A 17,199-nucleotide genomic window follows, 5' to 3' on the forward strand; every position below is an offset into this window, starting at 1 on the left:
TATTGTTTTATATATATTTTATTATTTTGTTGTTTCCCTTCAACGTGACTTTACCGAAAAAACTAAGAATAAGGTTATTTATTTTCAACGTGGATTTTTTGTTTTAGTTTTGCGTGTACTAGTGGGCATTCACAAGTCGAGTTTAAAACAAAGTTCGAGTGCAAAACTCCAACGTTTTATTGCTTCGCGACCACATTCATCCCACGAAGTCGCATCAATTGAGGAGGCCAGTCACAACCATGCTTTGCCCAAACCCAGATTCCAATCTGACCTCTGAGCCACACCACGGCCATCACTACTACCACCACCATCATCATCACCACCACCACCAACAACAACAACCGCCATTTCCCACTAAGTGGCAGTGACATCACCACGGCACTCGTGCCAGGCTATGTGCATGTTAAGGCTATGTGAAGTGTCAAACACCCGCCAGCAGTAGGTCACGTGGCAGACCCAGGTGCTATGGGTCGACTGACTGAGATAACTGGCCGATGCACCACCTGTGCCCCCTACTATGCCAAGTTGCTATGTTTTAGCCACCCGACATTCTGCTCATTGTTGTGAGCGTCACTCCTCTGCCCTCCGTTGTTGCTGGAGGGCGACTGCCTCCAACTGCCCAGTAGCGTCCTTAACGAGCCTCCACCACAGAGGCCGATCTTGACACCGCTTGTACCAGTCATTGGCATGTCCAATCAGCTCTACATCCTCTTGTACCACATCACTCCATCTCTTCTCTATCCCGTGCGGTGCCCGTTTAGCTGGCCTAACCAAAAGCATGCGGTGGCTTTTGGTTAGGCCAGCCAACACAGCCTTGCCTGCCGGAGGAGCTCACCATTGGGACATTGTCCAAAATTTTCAAAGATTTGTGAGCTCCTTACACAATCCAACCTGGTTAAACCCAGGATAGATCGTAGGCAGGCCAGCTTAAATGTTTCCAACTGGCAAAGATGTTTCATTAGGGGGGTCCACGTTTTGCAAGCATAGAGAAGGGAGGGCATGACAGTGGCAGAGAAGACGCAAAGCTTTGTGTGGAGCAACAGACCATGTAGCTTACACAGTGTTACGCAGCCGATGAAAAGTTAATGCCGCTTGACTGATCTGGAGTAAGACCTCTGCTGTCAAACCAGAACCGGACAAGAGCACACTGTTCAGGTATGGGAAACACTCCACTATCTCCACAACTGCCCCATCACCAATTGAGAGTTGTGGGGGTGGAGTATCTGATGGTACAAAATGCCCAGGCAGGTGCTTAGTTTTGGTGGGACTGATGATAAGGCCCCACCTCTTAGTTGCACGCTCCAGGTTCAGCAGCAGTGCCTCCAACTCCTCCTCTGAGTGAGCAGCAATCACCAGATCATCGGCATACGTAACATGGTTGACCAATAGGGAGCCATCCCTTGACCGAACGCAGGCATTGATCAGCCTCCCATTATATCTGTACCAAATGGAAATTCCTCCAGTACAGCTACTAAAGGCTTCACGAACTACATAGTCGAAATAGATGTTAAGTAATGTGGGAGCCAGAGGACATCCCTGTCGCACCCCAAGGTGAAAAGGGAATGGCTCCGACTCCCGGCCACGTAGTTTAACCCGGGGCTCGCTCACCATCATTAAGGTCCTTAATGATTGTGAGCAGAGACTAAGGGATTCCTAAAGCACGAAGAACAGCCCAGAGCCCTAGCCTTTTAATGATATCATAGACCTTGAAACCACATTGGAGCTCCGCAAGCCTCTCCTCAGCATGACTTGCAAGGCGATGTTGAATAATCCTTGCCAGAACCTTTCCCAGCACAGAGGAGTGAGATGCCCCTGTAGTTGTTACATTCTGTGTGGTCCTCCTTCTTAAAGAGAGGGACCACCAGGGCATCCTTCCAATCCTGTAGAACCTGTCCAGTGATCCCGTTTGTTATTATGATGTCATGAAGGGCAGTCTGTGCCCAAACGCAACCCTCCCTCAGCATATTCCTTGGGAGATCATCTCTGCCTGCGTGTGTTTTCCGGTCTCAGACTCTGGATTGCCTTCTGTTCTTCTTTAACAGATGGCACCTCAGCCAGCCACTCACAGGGGGTGACTACGTCTTCCAATATTTAAGACACTGCAGCCTGAGCAGGGTCATCCCCACTTTGCCCCATTATGTTTTCCAGGCTGAGGGATTTCCTCTCCCCCAAGACCTCACAGAAATGTTCAGCAAATCTGAAAACCTGTTCCTGGGGGTCGGAATTTGATCACCGTTTTTTCCCCTAATGATGGTGATAGTTGTGGCACTGCAAATGACGTTTTTGATGGCATTAGAGTGATTTGTGGTCACGAGCAACTGAGGCAGACTCCATCTCCTCAGCAACCCGCGACCACCACCCGTCCTTGCAGCTCCTCACGGCTCTCCGAACCTCTGAGTGAAAGCTGCGGTAAGCCTCCTCATTCTCGGATGTGGGATGCTATAGATGGTGAGAGTGGGCCTGGCGCTTTTTATCAGCCAGCCTGAATACCTTCTCTGTCCACCAGAGTCTCTGGAAGGTTTGGACCGTGTATCTAAAGCAGCCATTGCAGCTGCATGAGCCACAGTCCTAAATCTCACCCATTTCCTCTCAGCATCATGAGGAGTCCGGGATGAGGTCAACCTCAGCTGCAAACAATGATGAAATTCTCGCTTGCAACTTTCATCAGCTAGCTCAGATCAGGCCATTGTGTGTTTGAATGGGGTCCTGGGTATCCACCCAAAAGCAGAGTGGAAGAATGGCAGGTGCATCTTACAGATGATAAGTCGATGGTCAGATCAGCTTCACAGTGGGTCCTGGTGCCAAGGATATGGATCTGCATCCACTGTTTTGTCACTATATAGTCCAGCAGAAGTTCTTGCTTTGACCAGGTGTGCATCAATGATGTTGGGTGGATGTGCCGATGCCGGAGAAGCGTCTTGGTAATTACAAGATCATGGGCTGCACAAAAGCCAGCAGCCTCCTACCAATGTTATTGAGCTGATCCGGCCCATGCCTTCCCATCACTTCAGACCAGGTGCCAGCATCATGACCAACTCGGGCATTAAAGTCACCCAACAGGATGACTATCCTGAGGGGCCACTTGTGACCGGAGGTCATAAAAGGCATCTGACTCATCGGCCTTGCCTGCATCCCTCCACTGATGTTCATCTTCGGTGGGGGCATAAGTAACCACGACCACCACTCCTCGCCTCTGGTTGATAGGAAGGGGAGCCCAAAGTAGCCTGGGGCTTACAGCTTCCCACACCTCACTGCCACGCTCCCACACCTCCTTCATTATTTTATTCAGAAAAAGAGCCACTGCCTGTTGTTTGGCAGTCTCCTGCCCCGAGTAGAGGACTGTCTACCGCTCATGGTGGCAGGACCCAGAGCCGGTCCACCGGACCTCCTGAATACCAGAGATACAGGTGGTACTGGTCGAGCTCCCGACAGAGGAGTGACAGCCTCTCCTCCGCAGTGAGCATTCGAACATTCTACGTGGCTACCCGTAGTGGCTTTTTGCTGTTTCTGGAGTAACCCCGAGGGTAAGGATTCAATCTCCTGGCTCCGCCAAATGTCGTTTGGCCAGGAGACATCATTGATGACTATTCCCCCGGGGCCTCCGGCACAAGCTTAGCTGTATATTTTTTTCGTGGATTAGTGATAATTGAAGGTGGAGGGGTTACCAGCCCCTCGCACCTGTCTAGAGCACACTTTGGATGCTGTGGTGGCTACAAACGCGATGAGGGGAATGGCCAATGTAAATTCGCCCTGCCCACATGGCACTGCTCACCATAGCTTTACCGTCCGGCACCAACATCACCACCACTACCACCATCACCATTGCTACCACCACCATCACCACAACCACCATCATCACCACAACCACCACCATCACCACGCGGTCGCCGCGCTCAGAGCACCTCACCTTTGCCTGCCGACCAACTTCCTCTGCTGACATCAGCTTGTGGCCCTGGTGCGCACCGCTCGTGACGCAGTCAGCGCACACAAACGCACCGTGCTCCCGGCAGAACATGTCGAGTGCCTTGCCATGCTGAGCACAGAGGTCCAGATTCAGGAGCCTCACTCGTGCCAAGCTCAGGTTGAGCTCCTTCAGCGGCCGTTCCCCTTCCGTGCTGAGACTTGAGAACCTATGGGTACAAACCGTCTTCACTAAGCGACCGTGAATAGTGGCCGGATCTCCCGTAGTTCACTTGTCCACATTGGGGCACCGTGGTGGCAAGATGTTAACTACCTTGGCTGGTGCACAGGAGGTCGTGGGTTCGATCCCGACCCCGATATCTGCTATACATTTAGAGTGTGGGTGTTCATTCTCCCTGTGATCTAATGGATGTTTCCCTTGTTGTCAAGTTTTTTTCCTCTGCATTTATAATAAACACTGGGGTACCGCGGTGCTGAGATGTTAAATACCTCGCCTGGTATGCAGGAGGTCGTGTTCGATCCCATACCCTGACAATGGCTGCTTCTGTATATTTGGAGTCTGCCTCCCTCTCCCATGGTGATTTCATGGATTTTTCTCCGGGTCCTCCATTTTTCTATTTCGAATTAACATATGATAGGAAATAATGTTGTTTAATTTTAACTCTTATTCTGAAATGTTGTCAGTTTTAATGTAAGGTGAGTAACACTTAGTATGTGCGGCTCTTCAGATTTCTGGGTGAAAAGTGGGATGGGGTTTTGCCAAATCCTGGCTATCTGGCTCAGCAAACTTAATAAACTAATGAACAAACAGACTCATAGAGATACATCGAGATTCAGAGCCACAGAGATACATACTCATAGAGATACGTAGCGATACGTATAGATTCGTAGAGATCAAGATATTTAGATACTCATAGACATACACAGAAACTCACAGGGATACATAGAGATGTATAGAGATACATAGAGACTCATCGAGTAAATACATAAATATGTCGTTAAACCCGTCACCACCCGACACAGCCAATTAGTAAGGTTTGTCAATTAAAAATAACATGCCAATTTGTTACTAATACAGCACACCGGTGTGTTGGAGAGCAAAACCACAACATTGACAATCTGAGTACTCAGCTTGTAAATGCTGTGTGCTGTACTAGTAACGAATTGGCATGTTCTGTCTACGTGAAAAACCTTACTAAATTGGCTGTGTCAGGTGGTGGCGGGTTTAATGACACATTTATATATTTACATGATCTAACCCAAAAAACATGTATTATGGAGGATATTGCTGGCGAAAGCCTACGTGTTAAACAGACTCATAGAGATGAGATACGTATAGACTCATAGACATATAGACTCATTAGGGACACATAGGAGATTTATAGAGATACAGAGACTAAGAGATACATAGAGACTAAATGTGATATATAGGTGGAGAAGATGGCAATCTTTCCATGGTCTGCACTGTTACGTGCTTGTCACAAACTAATGTTATCATCCCAGCGATTGAATGCCAAAATGGCCCTCCTGATCAGGATTACAACACCAAAGATACTTTTCATGGCCAAACTTACCGCAGAATAGGGCCGTCACTACGTGTTTGCCATCTAAACGTAGAGGCACCTATCAAGGCCCAAGTGCGACTTGCTGGGACGTTTCCTCATAATCCAGATGGTTCGACACGCTCCTGCTCCAATAATTTCCTGTACAGCCGACGACGAGAGCCAGCTACCACCATCCTAAGCAAGGACTACCAACGTCACGTGAAATTCCATTTCAAGGACCTCACCACAATGAACGCAGAAAACAACATACTGACAGCAATCATCATCGTCAAAATCAATTATGTATCTGTGATAAATGTATATAAACCTCCAAGAACCACATGGAGCCCAAACATGCTGCCTGCTGTGACCAATCCCGCGGTTTTTGCCGATGAATAGGTCATCGACTGGGCAGCAACTAGTTACCTGTTCATTCTGTTTGACGCTAAAGATGAAGGCACCATCCATTCCGCACGATGGAGGAAGAATTAAAACCTTTACCTGTGCTTTGTGTCGTGTTCAAGTTCGGGTGAACTGCCGTGTGCTTCCAGAATGGTTCTGGACAATTCCCGAACAGTTAGCACAGGCCAGGCTCGGTGCATATCAGGGTCAAAATTCTGATGATCACGTCCATCCCTGTGCCATGATGCAACTTAAGAAAGTGCAACTGGGAACCTTTTATTGAAGCCATCGTGTGCACTGTCTATCAGAATCCACCAAAGTCAGAAAACTATGAACGTTTCACCAAGATTGTCCTCAAGCAGCCCGCTCACAAATTCCATGGAGTTACTGGGCAGAATACACTCCATGCTGGAAAGGAAAAAGCGAGTTCCTGCTCCAGAAAAACAGAGTCAGGAAGCCCAGAGTGTGGAAAAGCTCTCCTGGACTTCCTAAATGAATCCAGGAGCCAAAGGTGGACAGAAGCGATGCAGTCATTAGATTTTACGCACTCAAGCCATAAAGCCTGGTGCCTCCTGAGATACCAAGGAGCGGCACCACCACCAAGAAACAAGACCGCCAATGTACCCATCAATGCCATCGCCACACAGATGCTATTGAATGGAAAGATCTCTACAGATCGGCAAACAAGATAGCGAGTGAAATGAAAACTCCACCAATTAATAGCGGAATGTGCACCGACAACAGCCTTGTTATCCCCCTTCAATGAAGAAGAGGTCATTGATGCCATAAAAGCCACCAGATCAGGAAAGGCCACAGGATTAAATGGGATTTATCCCGAGTTCCTTAAACACCTTGGCCAAAAAGGATGCCACTGGCTGGCCAGATTGTTTTCAGACATTATTTCCTTAGGCAAATTCCCCAAAAATGGCGACAAATGAAGGTCATTGCCATTCTGGAAATCAACCACAAACCCAAATAAGTTCTGCCCCATATCCCTGCTTTTTACAGTGTACAGAATTCTATAGAGGATGCTACTGACCTGTATGTGACCGATCTTCGAGGAAACTATACCAACTGAACAGGCTGGCTTCAGCCCTGGCCACAGCATTTGCTATCAAGTGTTGTAACTCACCACACACATTAAAGCTGGCTACAAGTGCAAAAACATCACAGGGGCCGCTTTCATCGACCAATCACTGGCCTATGACACAGTATGGTGGGAAGGCCTCATGCTAAAGCTGTCTAAGGTCATCAGATCCCAGCAAACCCTCAGACTTCTATCATCGCTACTGTCCAACCGGCCATACCGTGTCCACCTAGAGAACACTGTCAGCAGAGCCCACTTCCTCAGTAACGGGCTCCCACAAGGATCAGTGCTTGCTGTGGCACTTTTAACATATAGATATAAGTGACCTCCCTGTCACCGTCGGCCGGAAATTTGGCTACGCCGATGACCTAGCACTTGCCGTCCAAAGAACGACTCAAAATTGAGGTGCAAAATGACCTGTGCGAAGACCTCAAGAAACTTGAAACGTACTTCAAGTACTGGAGGCTCCGCCCAAACCCAAGGAAAACTGTTGTAACGTTATTCCACCTGAACAATGCAAGCGCCGACCAGAAACTGGCCGTCACTTTCTGTGGCGAAGAGGTCCAGCACGACAAGTACATCAAATACCTCCGTGTAACTCTTGCCAGCAGCCTCACCTTCCACAAAACCTGCAGAATACTGCTGTAAAAACAAAATTGCGAGTTAATCTCGTTCATAAACTGGCCGGAACAACATGGGGAGCAAATTGCAACAACCCTCCGGACGGCCCCCACAGCACTATTCTTCTCTGCGGCAGGATATTGTGCCTGAGCCTGGAACAAAAGCGTGCACACAAAGGTGGTGGACACAAAGGTAAATGCATCCATGAGGATCATCTCAGGGATGCTAAAGAGCACACCGTTGCAGTGGCTTTCGGTCCTCGCAAATATCGATCCTACGCAGCTCTGTCGCGATGCTGCATCTATGACGGAGTACTGCAAGGCCATCGTAAATCCAAACCTCCCAATAAACAAAGACATCTCCATGACCCCACCACACAGGCTCAAATCCAGAAAACTTTTCTGGCAATATGCAAGGAACATACATGATGATGACAAGACCACCAAAGCACGATGAGAGGAAACCTGGACAAACACCAAAATCTTGCAGAAACCCATCATCAGCGACCCTGAAATCCTCCAAACAGGATCTCATCTACCGAAGAAGATCTGGTCCTCCTTGAATCAGATCCGGACACTCCGTGGAAGATGTGGACACTTGTGACTGTGGTCCAAGATCTCAGATCGTGCAACATATCAGATCATTCAATGGCGATCTGAAACAAATACATGCGGCTACTCCTGGAGAAGTCGAATCAATATCAAATCTAGAAATCAATTTGTTATCTGTTGCTGTCCCCAAAAATGCCATACAAAAGAATAAGAAAGGGATACATAGACTCATAGAGCTATATTGCGACTCATAGAGATACATATAGACACATGGGAGACTCACAGAGTTACATAGAGACACATAGAGATAGACAGAGACTTTGTGAAAAGTGGGCTAATTTTTCCCAATCCGAGCCAGCTGGCTCAACAAATGTAATTCACTAAACCAATGGACTAACCGACCAACTAACCAACTAACTATATTTTCCCGGGAACAGAACCTGTCCACGATGCTGGCCAGCTTGAAGTTTTTCTCGAGCTGCTTCCGCATCTCCTCCTTGGAGCCAAAGGGCAAGACCCTGCGGCACTCGGGGCAGGCGCAGGCACCGTCGCGCCACACGCTCACGATGCACTCTCTGCAGAAGGTGTGTGGGCAGCCCAGCAGCACGGGGTCGACGTAGAGGTGCAGGCAGATGGAGCAAGTCAGCTCCTCCTCCAGGCCCCGGTCCCGGCCACCTGCTGCTGCCGCCGCTGCCATGCTGAGTGGAGCCGATCCGGTCTGCTGTCCCTCTGCTCCCGCAAATCCTAACGAGGTGGGACAGGTGGTCGAAATAGACATCAACAACAACAAAATCATAAAGTTTGGAGACAATTTTGAGTAGGTGTATCTCTGCGTTGTGTTCTGTCCTCCGGAAAAGTGGGGCGACTTGACAACAGCTGAGCACGAGGGTGTTTGCGGAATGGCTGAACTTTAGATCAAACTTGTTCTTCCGAAGGGCAATTGCGTATCTGCAATAGCGACATCCAAAACGTGTCGAGCATCGCGCTCAATAATCGTGCTCTGTGCAAGACGCACCTGGTCAGACTCGTCTACCCTGTATCTGCTTCTTTATTTATTTCATTTCCCGTTTAAAAATTATTTCAACTAAACTATATTTTTTCGTTATTTCAACAGGTAAGGCTCACCGAGCTATGTAGTTATTTTTTAGAAGCAACCAGGCCACAAATTATAGCTCAAAGAAGTAGCTTATCATCACATCCAAATTTACAGTGATCAAAATGCCTAGGGATTCATAGAGACGCACAGATATGCAATGAGAACCATACAGGTTTATATGCATGTTTATTAAACTTATTTCACACCGTAAATAACCAACCATGCTACATGGAGGTGCGGGGAAATCTGCACTGGTGCCTGCTTGAGGGCGAGATTAGCAAGTAAAACAAAGACTGATTAATTGATCGATGTCACCGTGGAACAGGGCCAGGTTATGAAAATGCTGGGGCCCTAAGCTACGTCGAGCTTAAGAGGCCCCATCATATCGGAATTAAAATACAGTAAACAGATACCCATAGAGACACCAGAGAGATGCATAGAAATACAGAGATACATATAGACTAATCTATGTTAATTTTACCAGGTAAGGTCCACTGAGCTGTGTAGATCTTTTTCAGAAGCGACCTGGTCACCACAAATTATAGCTCAACGAAGTGGCTCATTATCATCACCATTATGTGGAGATTTAAAGCTGCAGCCAAATACTCTAAACGTATCACGTTGATTCTGAAGGGGAGGGAACAACCGGAGAACCCGGAGAAAAATCCACGCAGTGACAACCACGGGGAGAGACAAAAATTACAAATAAACAGCAGCAGGCATCGTCAGGGTCGGGATGGAACCCACGACCTCCTGTACCCCGGGCGAGGTAGCTAACATCTACGTAGCTACCGTGAAGTGGAGATACGCAGAGCCCCAAGCATGGGCGATTTATGACAATGCTGGGGCCCTAAGATATTTCTATTTTTCAACGGGCTATGTAAAAAAAAGTAGAACGTGTGTACGATTGTAAGTTTTGTTCATGCTTAAGAGGGCCCCCGTCGTTAATGAATGCCAGGCTGACTTAGCTGTAGCTCACTTAGCCGAGGCCGAAATCTGACCCTGCCACAGAACGAAGAAGCCGTCAAAGCCACCACCCCCCTCAAGGCCACGTAATTGTTGGCCAGGTTATGATTCCTTGGGGTTTACTGGTTAACGCGACCAATCGGGTTGGCGCCGCTGTTATAGACAATATGAGGATCTGTATTTATCAACTGAAGGAGTAATCCGGATGGAGCTATGAAGCTCTTTGTTTCAGATGTCCAGTAAAGAGTTATGGATCAGAGAATTAAATCGACAACACTACAAAACTACAATACACACTGAATATATACTGTTAGTATACCACACTCAGTCAGTACACACACAGAGAGTAAACCACACAGTATACACCGAGTACACACACAGTACACAAACGCAGATTACACCACACAGTATACAACAGGGGTCGGGAACCTATGGCTCGCGAGCCAGATGTGGCTCTTTTGATGATTGCATATGGCTCGCAGATAAAACAAAATATTCTCACTTGTTTTAATCCATCCATCGATTTTTCACTGCGCATGTCCTGTTCAGGGCTGCAGGAGCAATTGTCCATTATTTTAATTGGATGATACTGGCCTACGTTTGCCGTTGCTGGGTAAAACAGGTAAACGCCCCCTTTTGAATCAGTCTGAGACTGCGTCTGCTCGGTCATTAGCTCAAAGCTAACCCTTCGACGAAGAAGATGGCGAAAAGAAAAAAAGACGACGAGTATCGTACATTTCAGGACGAATGGACCGAAGAATTCGCCTTTGTGGAGAGAGCGGGTTCTGCGGTGTGTCTAATTTGCAATGACAAAATTACATCGTTGAAACGGTCGAATGTAAAGCGGCACTTCGACACGCGCCACGCTACCTTTGCATCAAAATACCCTGCGGGAGACAGCAGAAAGAAAGCGTGCCAAGAGCTGAGCAGGGTGCAAGCTAGCCAGCAGCAACTCCGCGTATGGACCCGGCAAGGTGACTATAATTCGGCTAGCTTTGCTGGTTCTTTAGCAATAGTGAGGAACGGAAAACCATTCACAGATGGCGAGTATGCTAAAACGTTCATGCTGAATGTAGCCAATGAACTTTTTGATGATCTTCCGAACAAAGACAAGATAATCAAACGGATACAAGACATGCCTCTGTCGGCAAGAACTGTTCATGATCGTACCATCGTGATGGCAAACAAAGTGGAGGAAACGCAAGTGAAGGACATAAATGCAGCGCCGTTCTTTTCTCTGGCTTTGGATGAGTCAACAGACGTGAGCCATTTGTCGCAGTTCAGCGTGATTGCAAGATATGCTGTTGGTGACACACTGCGCGAAGAAAGTCTTGCTGTTCTGCCATTAAAAGAGTCCACAAGAGGTGAGGATTTATTCAAGTCTTTCATGGAGTTTGCTCAAGAAAAAAGTCTACCTATGGATAAACTTCTCTCAGTGTGTACTGATGGTGCTCCGTGTATGGTGGGGAAAAACAAAGCATTTGTGGCGCTTCTCCGTGAACATGAAAATAGACCCATCCTAAGTTTCCATTGCATTATACACCAGGAGGCACTTTGTGCTCAGATGTGTGACAGGCAGTTTGGCGAAGTGATGTCGCTGGTCATTCGTGTGATCAACTTTATTGTTGCCCGAGCCTTAAATGATCGCCAGTTTAAAACACTGCTGGATGAAGTTGTAAATAACTATCCTGGTCTGCTTTTGCACAGCAATGTGCGTTGGTTGTCAAGAGGGAAGGTGCTTAGCCGTTTTGCGGCTTGCCTGAACGAAATCCGGACTTTCCTTGAAATGAAAGGCGTCGGGCATCCTGAGCTAGCCGACACCGAGTGGCTCCTCAAGTTTTACTATCTCGTAGATCTGACTGAACATCTGAACCAGCTCAACGTGAAAATGCAAGGCATTGGAAATACAGTGTTATCCCTTCAACAAGCTGTATTTGCTTTTGAAAACAAGCTGGAGCTTTTCATCACGGATCTTGAAACAGGTCGTTTACTACATTTTGAAAAACTGAGCCAATTTAAAGATGCATGCACAGCAAGTGAGCCCATTCAAAACCTTGATCTCCACCAGCTAGCTGGCTGCACATCCAGTCTCCTACAGTCCTTCAAAGCACGCTTTGGAGAATTTCGTGAGCACACTCGTCTTTTTAAGTTCATCACCCATCCAAACGAGTGTTCACTGAACACAGCCGACCTGAATTACATCCCTGGTGTCTCCGTCAGAGATTTTGAAGCAGAAGTGGCTGACCTGAAGGCCTCAGACATGTGGGTGAATAAGTTCAAGTCACTGAATGAAGATTTGGAAAGAATCACACGACAGAAAGCGGAGTTGGCGAGCAAGCACATGTGGACAGAAATGAAAAAACTCCAACCCGAAGACCAGCTGATTCTCAAAACTTGGAACGCGCTTCCTGTCACATACCACACACTGCAGCGTGTGAGTATTGCTGTATTGACCATGTTTGGATCTACGTATGCATGTGAGCAGTCATTCTCACATCTTAAAAACATCAAGTCCAACCTACGATCACGTTTAACGGATGAAAGCCTCAACGCCTGCATGAAGCTTAACCTCACCAAGTACCAACCCGACTACAAAGACATCAGCAAATCCATGCAGCACCAGAAGTCGCATTAATGGTGAGTGTTATAACAACATTATTAAAAAGAATAAATTCAGAGGCTTATTATACTGACATTTAGTTGAATTCACTTTTAAAATATATTATATGGCTCTCACTGAAATAAATTTCCAATTTTTTTGCTTTCATGGCTCTCTTAGTCAAAAAGGTTCCCGACCCCTGGTATACAGTGTACTTACAGTCAGTTCACACACAATAATAAACCAGTCTACACAGTGTAAACACAGTCAATGCACACAGAGTACACCACACAGTATGCAGTGTGCACACATTAGTCCACACACACAATACACCACACAGTATACACAAAGTACACTCAGCCAGCACATACACAGAGTACACCACGCTGTATACACAGTGTACACATTGTCAGTACACACACAGTATATACAGTGTAAACACAGTATATATACACTCATACAGTCCACCATGTAACATAAATAGTGTACAGTCAGTACACACAGATTACACAACCCAGTATAGACAGTGTACACACAAACACAGCACACCACACAGTATAAACAGTGTACACACAAACACAGCACACCACCCAGTATAAACAGTGTACACACAAACACAGCACACCACACAGTATAAACAGTGTACACACAAACACAGCACACCACACAGTATAAACAGTGTACACATAGTATGCACACAATGCAGAGACAGACTACACCACACAGTATACACAGTGTACACACAGTACACACAGTGTACACACAGTCTACACAGACTACACCACACAGTATACCCAGTGTACACACTGTACACACAGACTACACCACACAGTACACACAGACTACACCACACAGTATACACTGTACACACAGACTACACCACACAGTATCTACAGTGTACACACAGTACACACAGACTACACCACACAGTATACACAGTGTACACACAGACTACACCATACAGTACACACAGACTACACCACACATTATACACAGTGTACACACAGACTACACCACACAGTACACACAGAGTACACCACACAGTGTACACACAGACTACACCACACAGTACACACAGTGTACACAGACTACACCACAGTATACAGTGTACACACAGACTACACCACACAGTACACACAGACTACACCACTCAGTATACACAGTGTACACACAGTACACACAGACTACACCACACAGTACACACAGTGTACACAGACTACACCACAGTATACAGTGTACACACAGACTACACCACACAGTACACACAGACTACATCACACAGTATACACAGTGTACACACAGACTACACCACACAGTATACACAGTGTACACACAGTACACACACAGACTACACCACACAGTATACACAGTGTACACACAGTACACACAGACTACACCACACAGTACACACAGACTACACCACACAGTATACAGTGTACACACAGTACATACAGACTACACCACACAGTATACATAGTGTACACAGTATACACAGTGTACACACAGACTACACAAGACTACACCACACAGTATACACAGTGTACACACAGACTACACCACACAGTACACACAGACTACACCACACAGTATACACAGTGTACACACAGTACACACAGACTACACCACACAGTATACACAGTGTACACAGTATACACAGTGTACACACAGACTACACCACACAGTACACACAGACTACACCACACAGTATACACAGTGTACACACAGTACACACAGACTACACCACACAGTATACACACAGTATACACAGACTACACAGAGTGTGTACGGTACACACAGAGTACAGTACACATACACACAGAGTACAGTACAGAGTACAGTACACGTACACAGAGTACAGTACACAGAGTACAGTACACATACAGAGTACAGTGCACATACACACAGAGTACAGTACATACACACAGAGTACAGTACATACACACAGAGTACAGTACACATATACACAGAGTACAGTACACCCACAGAGTACAGTAAACCCACAGAGTACAGTACACCCACAGAGTATTTAGGCTGTCAACTACAACACAACCGTGGGCCCGTGGGCCCGTGTCTGGGCATCTACACTATGATCATCATCGTCATGGAATCGTCGTCCCATGTCCGTGCACCGAAGAGGGAGAACGCCACCCACCTGAGTCCCCTGCTCGCTACGCGCGGTCTCTCAGAACGCTGCTCTGGGGAGTCAACTTCCTTAGAGGTGGCGGAATTATTTTACCTCAACACCTCCACTCCCACCTCTACACCCTACCCCACCTCCACTCCCACCTCTACACCCTACCCCACCTTCACTCCCACCTTTACACCCTACCCCACCTCCACTCCCACCTCTACACCCTACCCCACCTCCACTCCCACCTCTACACCTTACCCCACCTCCACTCCCACCTCTACACCCTACCCCACCTCCACTCCCACCTCTACACCCTACCCCACCTCCACTCCCACCTCTACACCCTACCCCACCTCCACTCCCACCTTTACACCCTACCCCACGTCCACTCCCACCTCTACACCCTACCCCACCTCCACTCCCCACCTCTACACCCTACCCCACCTCCACTCCCAACTCTACACCCTACCCCACCTCCACTCCCCACCTCTACACCCTACCCCACCTCCACTCCCACCTCTACACCCTACCCCACCTCCATTCCCACCTCTACACCCTACCCCACCTCCACTCCCACCTCTACACCCTACCCCACCTCCACTCCCACCCTTACACCCTACCCCACCTCCACTCCCACCTTTACACCCTACCCCACCTCCACTCCAACCATTACACCCTACCCCACCTCCACTCCAACCATTACACCCTACCCACCTCCACTCCCACCTTTACACCCTACCCCACCTCCACTCCCACCTCTACACCCTACCCCACCTCCACTCCCACCTTTACAGCCTACCCCACCTCCACTCCCACCTTTACACCCTACCCCACCTCCACTCCCACCTTTACACCCTACCCCACCTCCACTCCCACCTCTACACCCTACCCCACGTCCACTCCCCACCTCTACACCCTACCCCATCTCCACTCCCACCTCTACACCCTACCCCACCTCCACTCCCACCTCTACACCCTACCCCACCTCCACTCCCACCTCTACACCCTACCCCACCTCACTCCCACCTCTACACCCTACCCCACCTCCACTCCACCTTTACACCCTACCCCACCTCCACTCCCACCTCTACACCCTACCCCACCTCCACTCCCACCTCTACACCCTACCCCACCTCCACTCCCAAATTTACACCCTACCCCACCTCCACTCCCACCTTTACACCCTACCCCACCTCCACTCCCACCTCTACACCCTACCCACCTCCACTCCCACCTCTACACCCTACCCCACCTCCACTCCCACCTCTACACCCTACCCCACCTCCACTCCCACCTCTACACCCTACCCCACCTCCACTCCCACCTCTACACCCTACCCCACCTCCACTCCACCTCTACACCCTACCCCACCTCCACTCCCACCTCTACACCCTACCCCACCTCCACTCCCACCTCTACACCCTACCCCACCTCCACTCCCACCTCTACACCCTACCCCACCTCCACTCCCACCTCTACACCCTACCCCACCTCCACTCCCACCTCTACACCCTACCCCACCTCCACTCCCACCTCTACACCCTACCCCACCTCCACTCCCACCTCTACACCCTACCCCACCTCCACTCCCACCTTTACACCCTACCCCACCTCCACTCCCACCTCTACACCCTACCCCACCTCCACTCCCACCTCTACACCCTACCCCACCTCCACTCCCACCTCTACACCCTACCCCACCTCCACTCCCACCTCTACACCCTACCCCACCTCCACTCCCACCTCTACACCCTACCCCACCTCCACTCCCACCTCTACACCCTACCCCACCTCCACTCCCACCTCTACACCCTACCCCACCTCCACTCCCACCTCCCCTACACCCCTCCCCACCTCTACACCCTACCCCACCTCCACTCCCACCTCTACACCCCTACCCCACCTCCACTCCCACCTCTACACCCTACCCCACCTCCACTCCCACCTTACACCCTACCCCACCTCCACTCCCACCTCTACCCCTACCCCACCTCCACTCCCACCTCTACACCCTACCCCACCTCCACTCCCACCTTTACACCCTACCCCACCTCCACTCCCACCTTTACACCCTACCCCACCTCCACTCCCACCTTTACACCCTACCCCACCTCCACTCCCACCCTTCCCACCTACCCCACCTCCACTCCCACCTCTACACCCTACCCCACCTCCACTCCCACCTCTTACACCCTACCCCACCTCCACTCCCCACCTTTACACCCTACCCCACCTCCACTCCCACCTCTACACCCTACCCCACCTCCACTCCCACCTTCTA

At 48.9% G+C, this 17,199-nt stretch overlaps 1 protein-coding gene across 1 annotated transcript in view; it reads right to left on the minus strand.

Moving 5' to 3' along the window:
- LOC142923221 (E3 ubiquitin-protein ligase TRIM21-like) overlaps window positions 1-15,080 on the minus strand; it is a 34,364-nt gene extending 19,284 nt beyond the window's left edge. The window contains exons 1-3 of the mRNA XM_076064151.1: window positions 14,940-15,080; window positions 8,567-8,870; window positions 3,908-4,130 (exon numbers count right to left, since the gene is read on the minus strand). Of these exons, the coding sequence (XP_075920266.1) occupies window positions 3,908-4,130; window positions 8,567-8,823 (480 nt within the window). The 5' untranslated portion in view covers window positions 8,824-8,870; window positions 14,940-15,080. The remainder of the gene's footprint in view (window positions 1-3,907; window positions 4,131-8,566; window positions 8,871-14,939) is intronic.
- Window positions 15,081-17,199: the final 2,119 nt, after the last annotated feature.

The sequence above is a fragment of the Petromyzon marinus genome, unplaced genomic scaffold (genome assembly GCF_048934315.1).
Source record: "Petromyzon marinus isolate PM22_M1 ecotype Great Lakes invasive population unplaced genomic scaffold, UKy_Petmar_22M1.pri1.0 PM_Scaffold_34, whole genome shotgun sequence".
Taxonomy (NCBI): domain Eukaryota; kingdom Metazoa; phylum Chordata; class Hyperoartia; order Petromyzontiformes; family Petromyzontidae; genus Petromyzon; species Petromyzon marinus.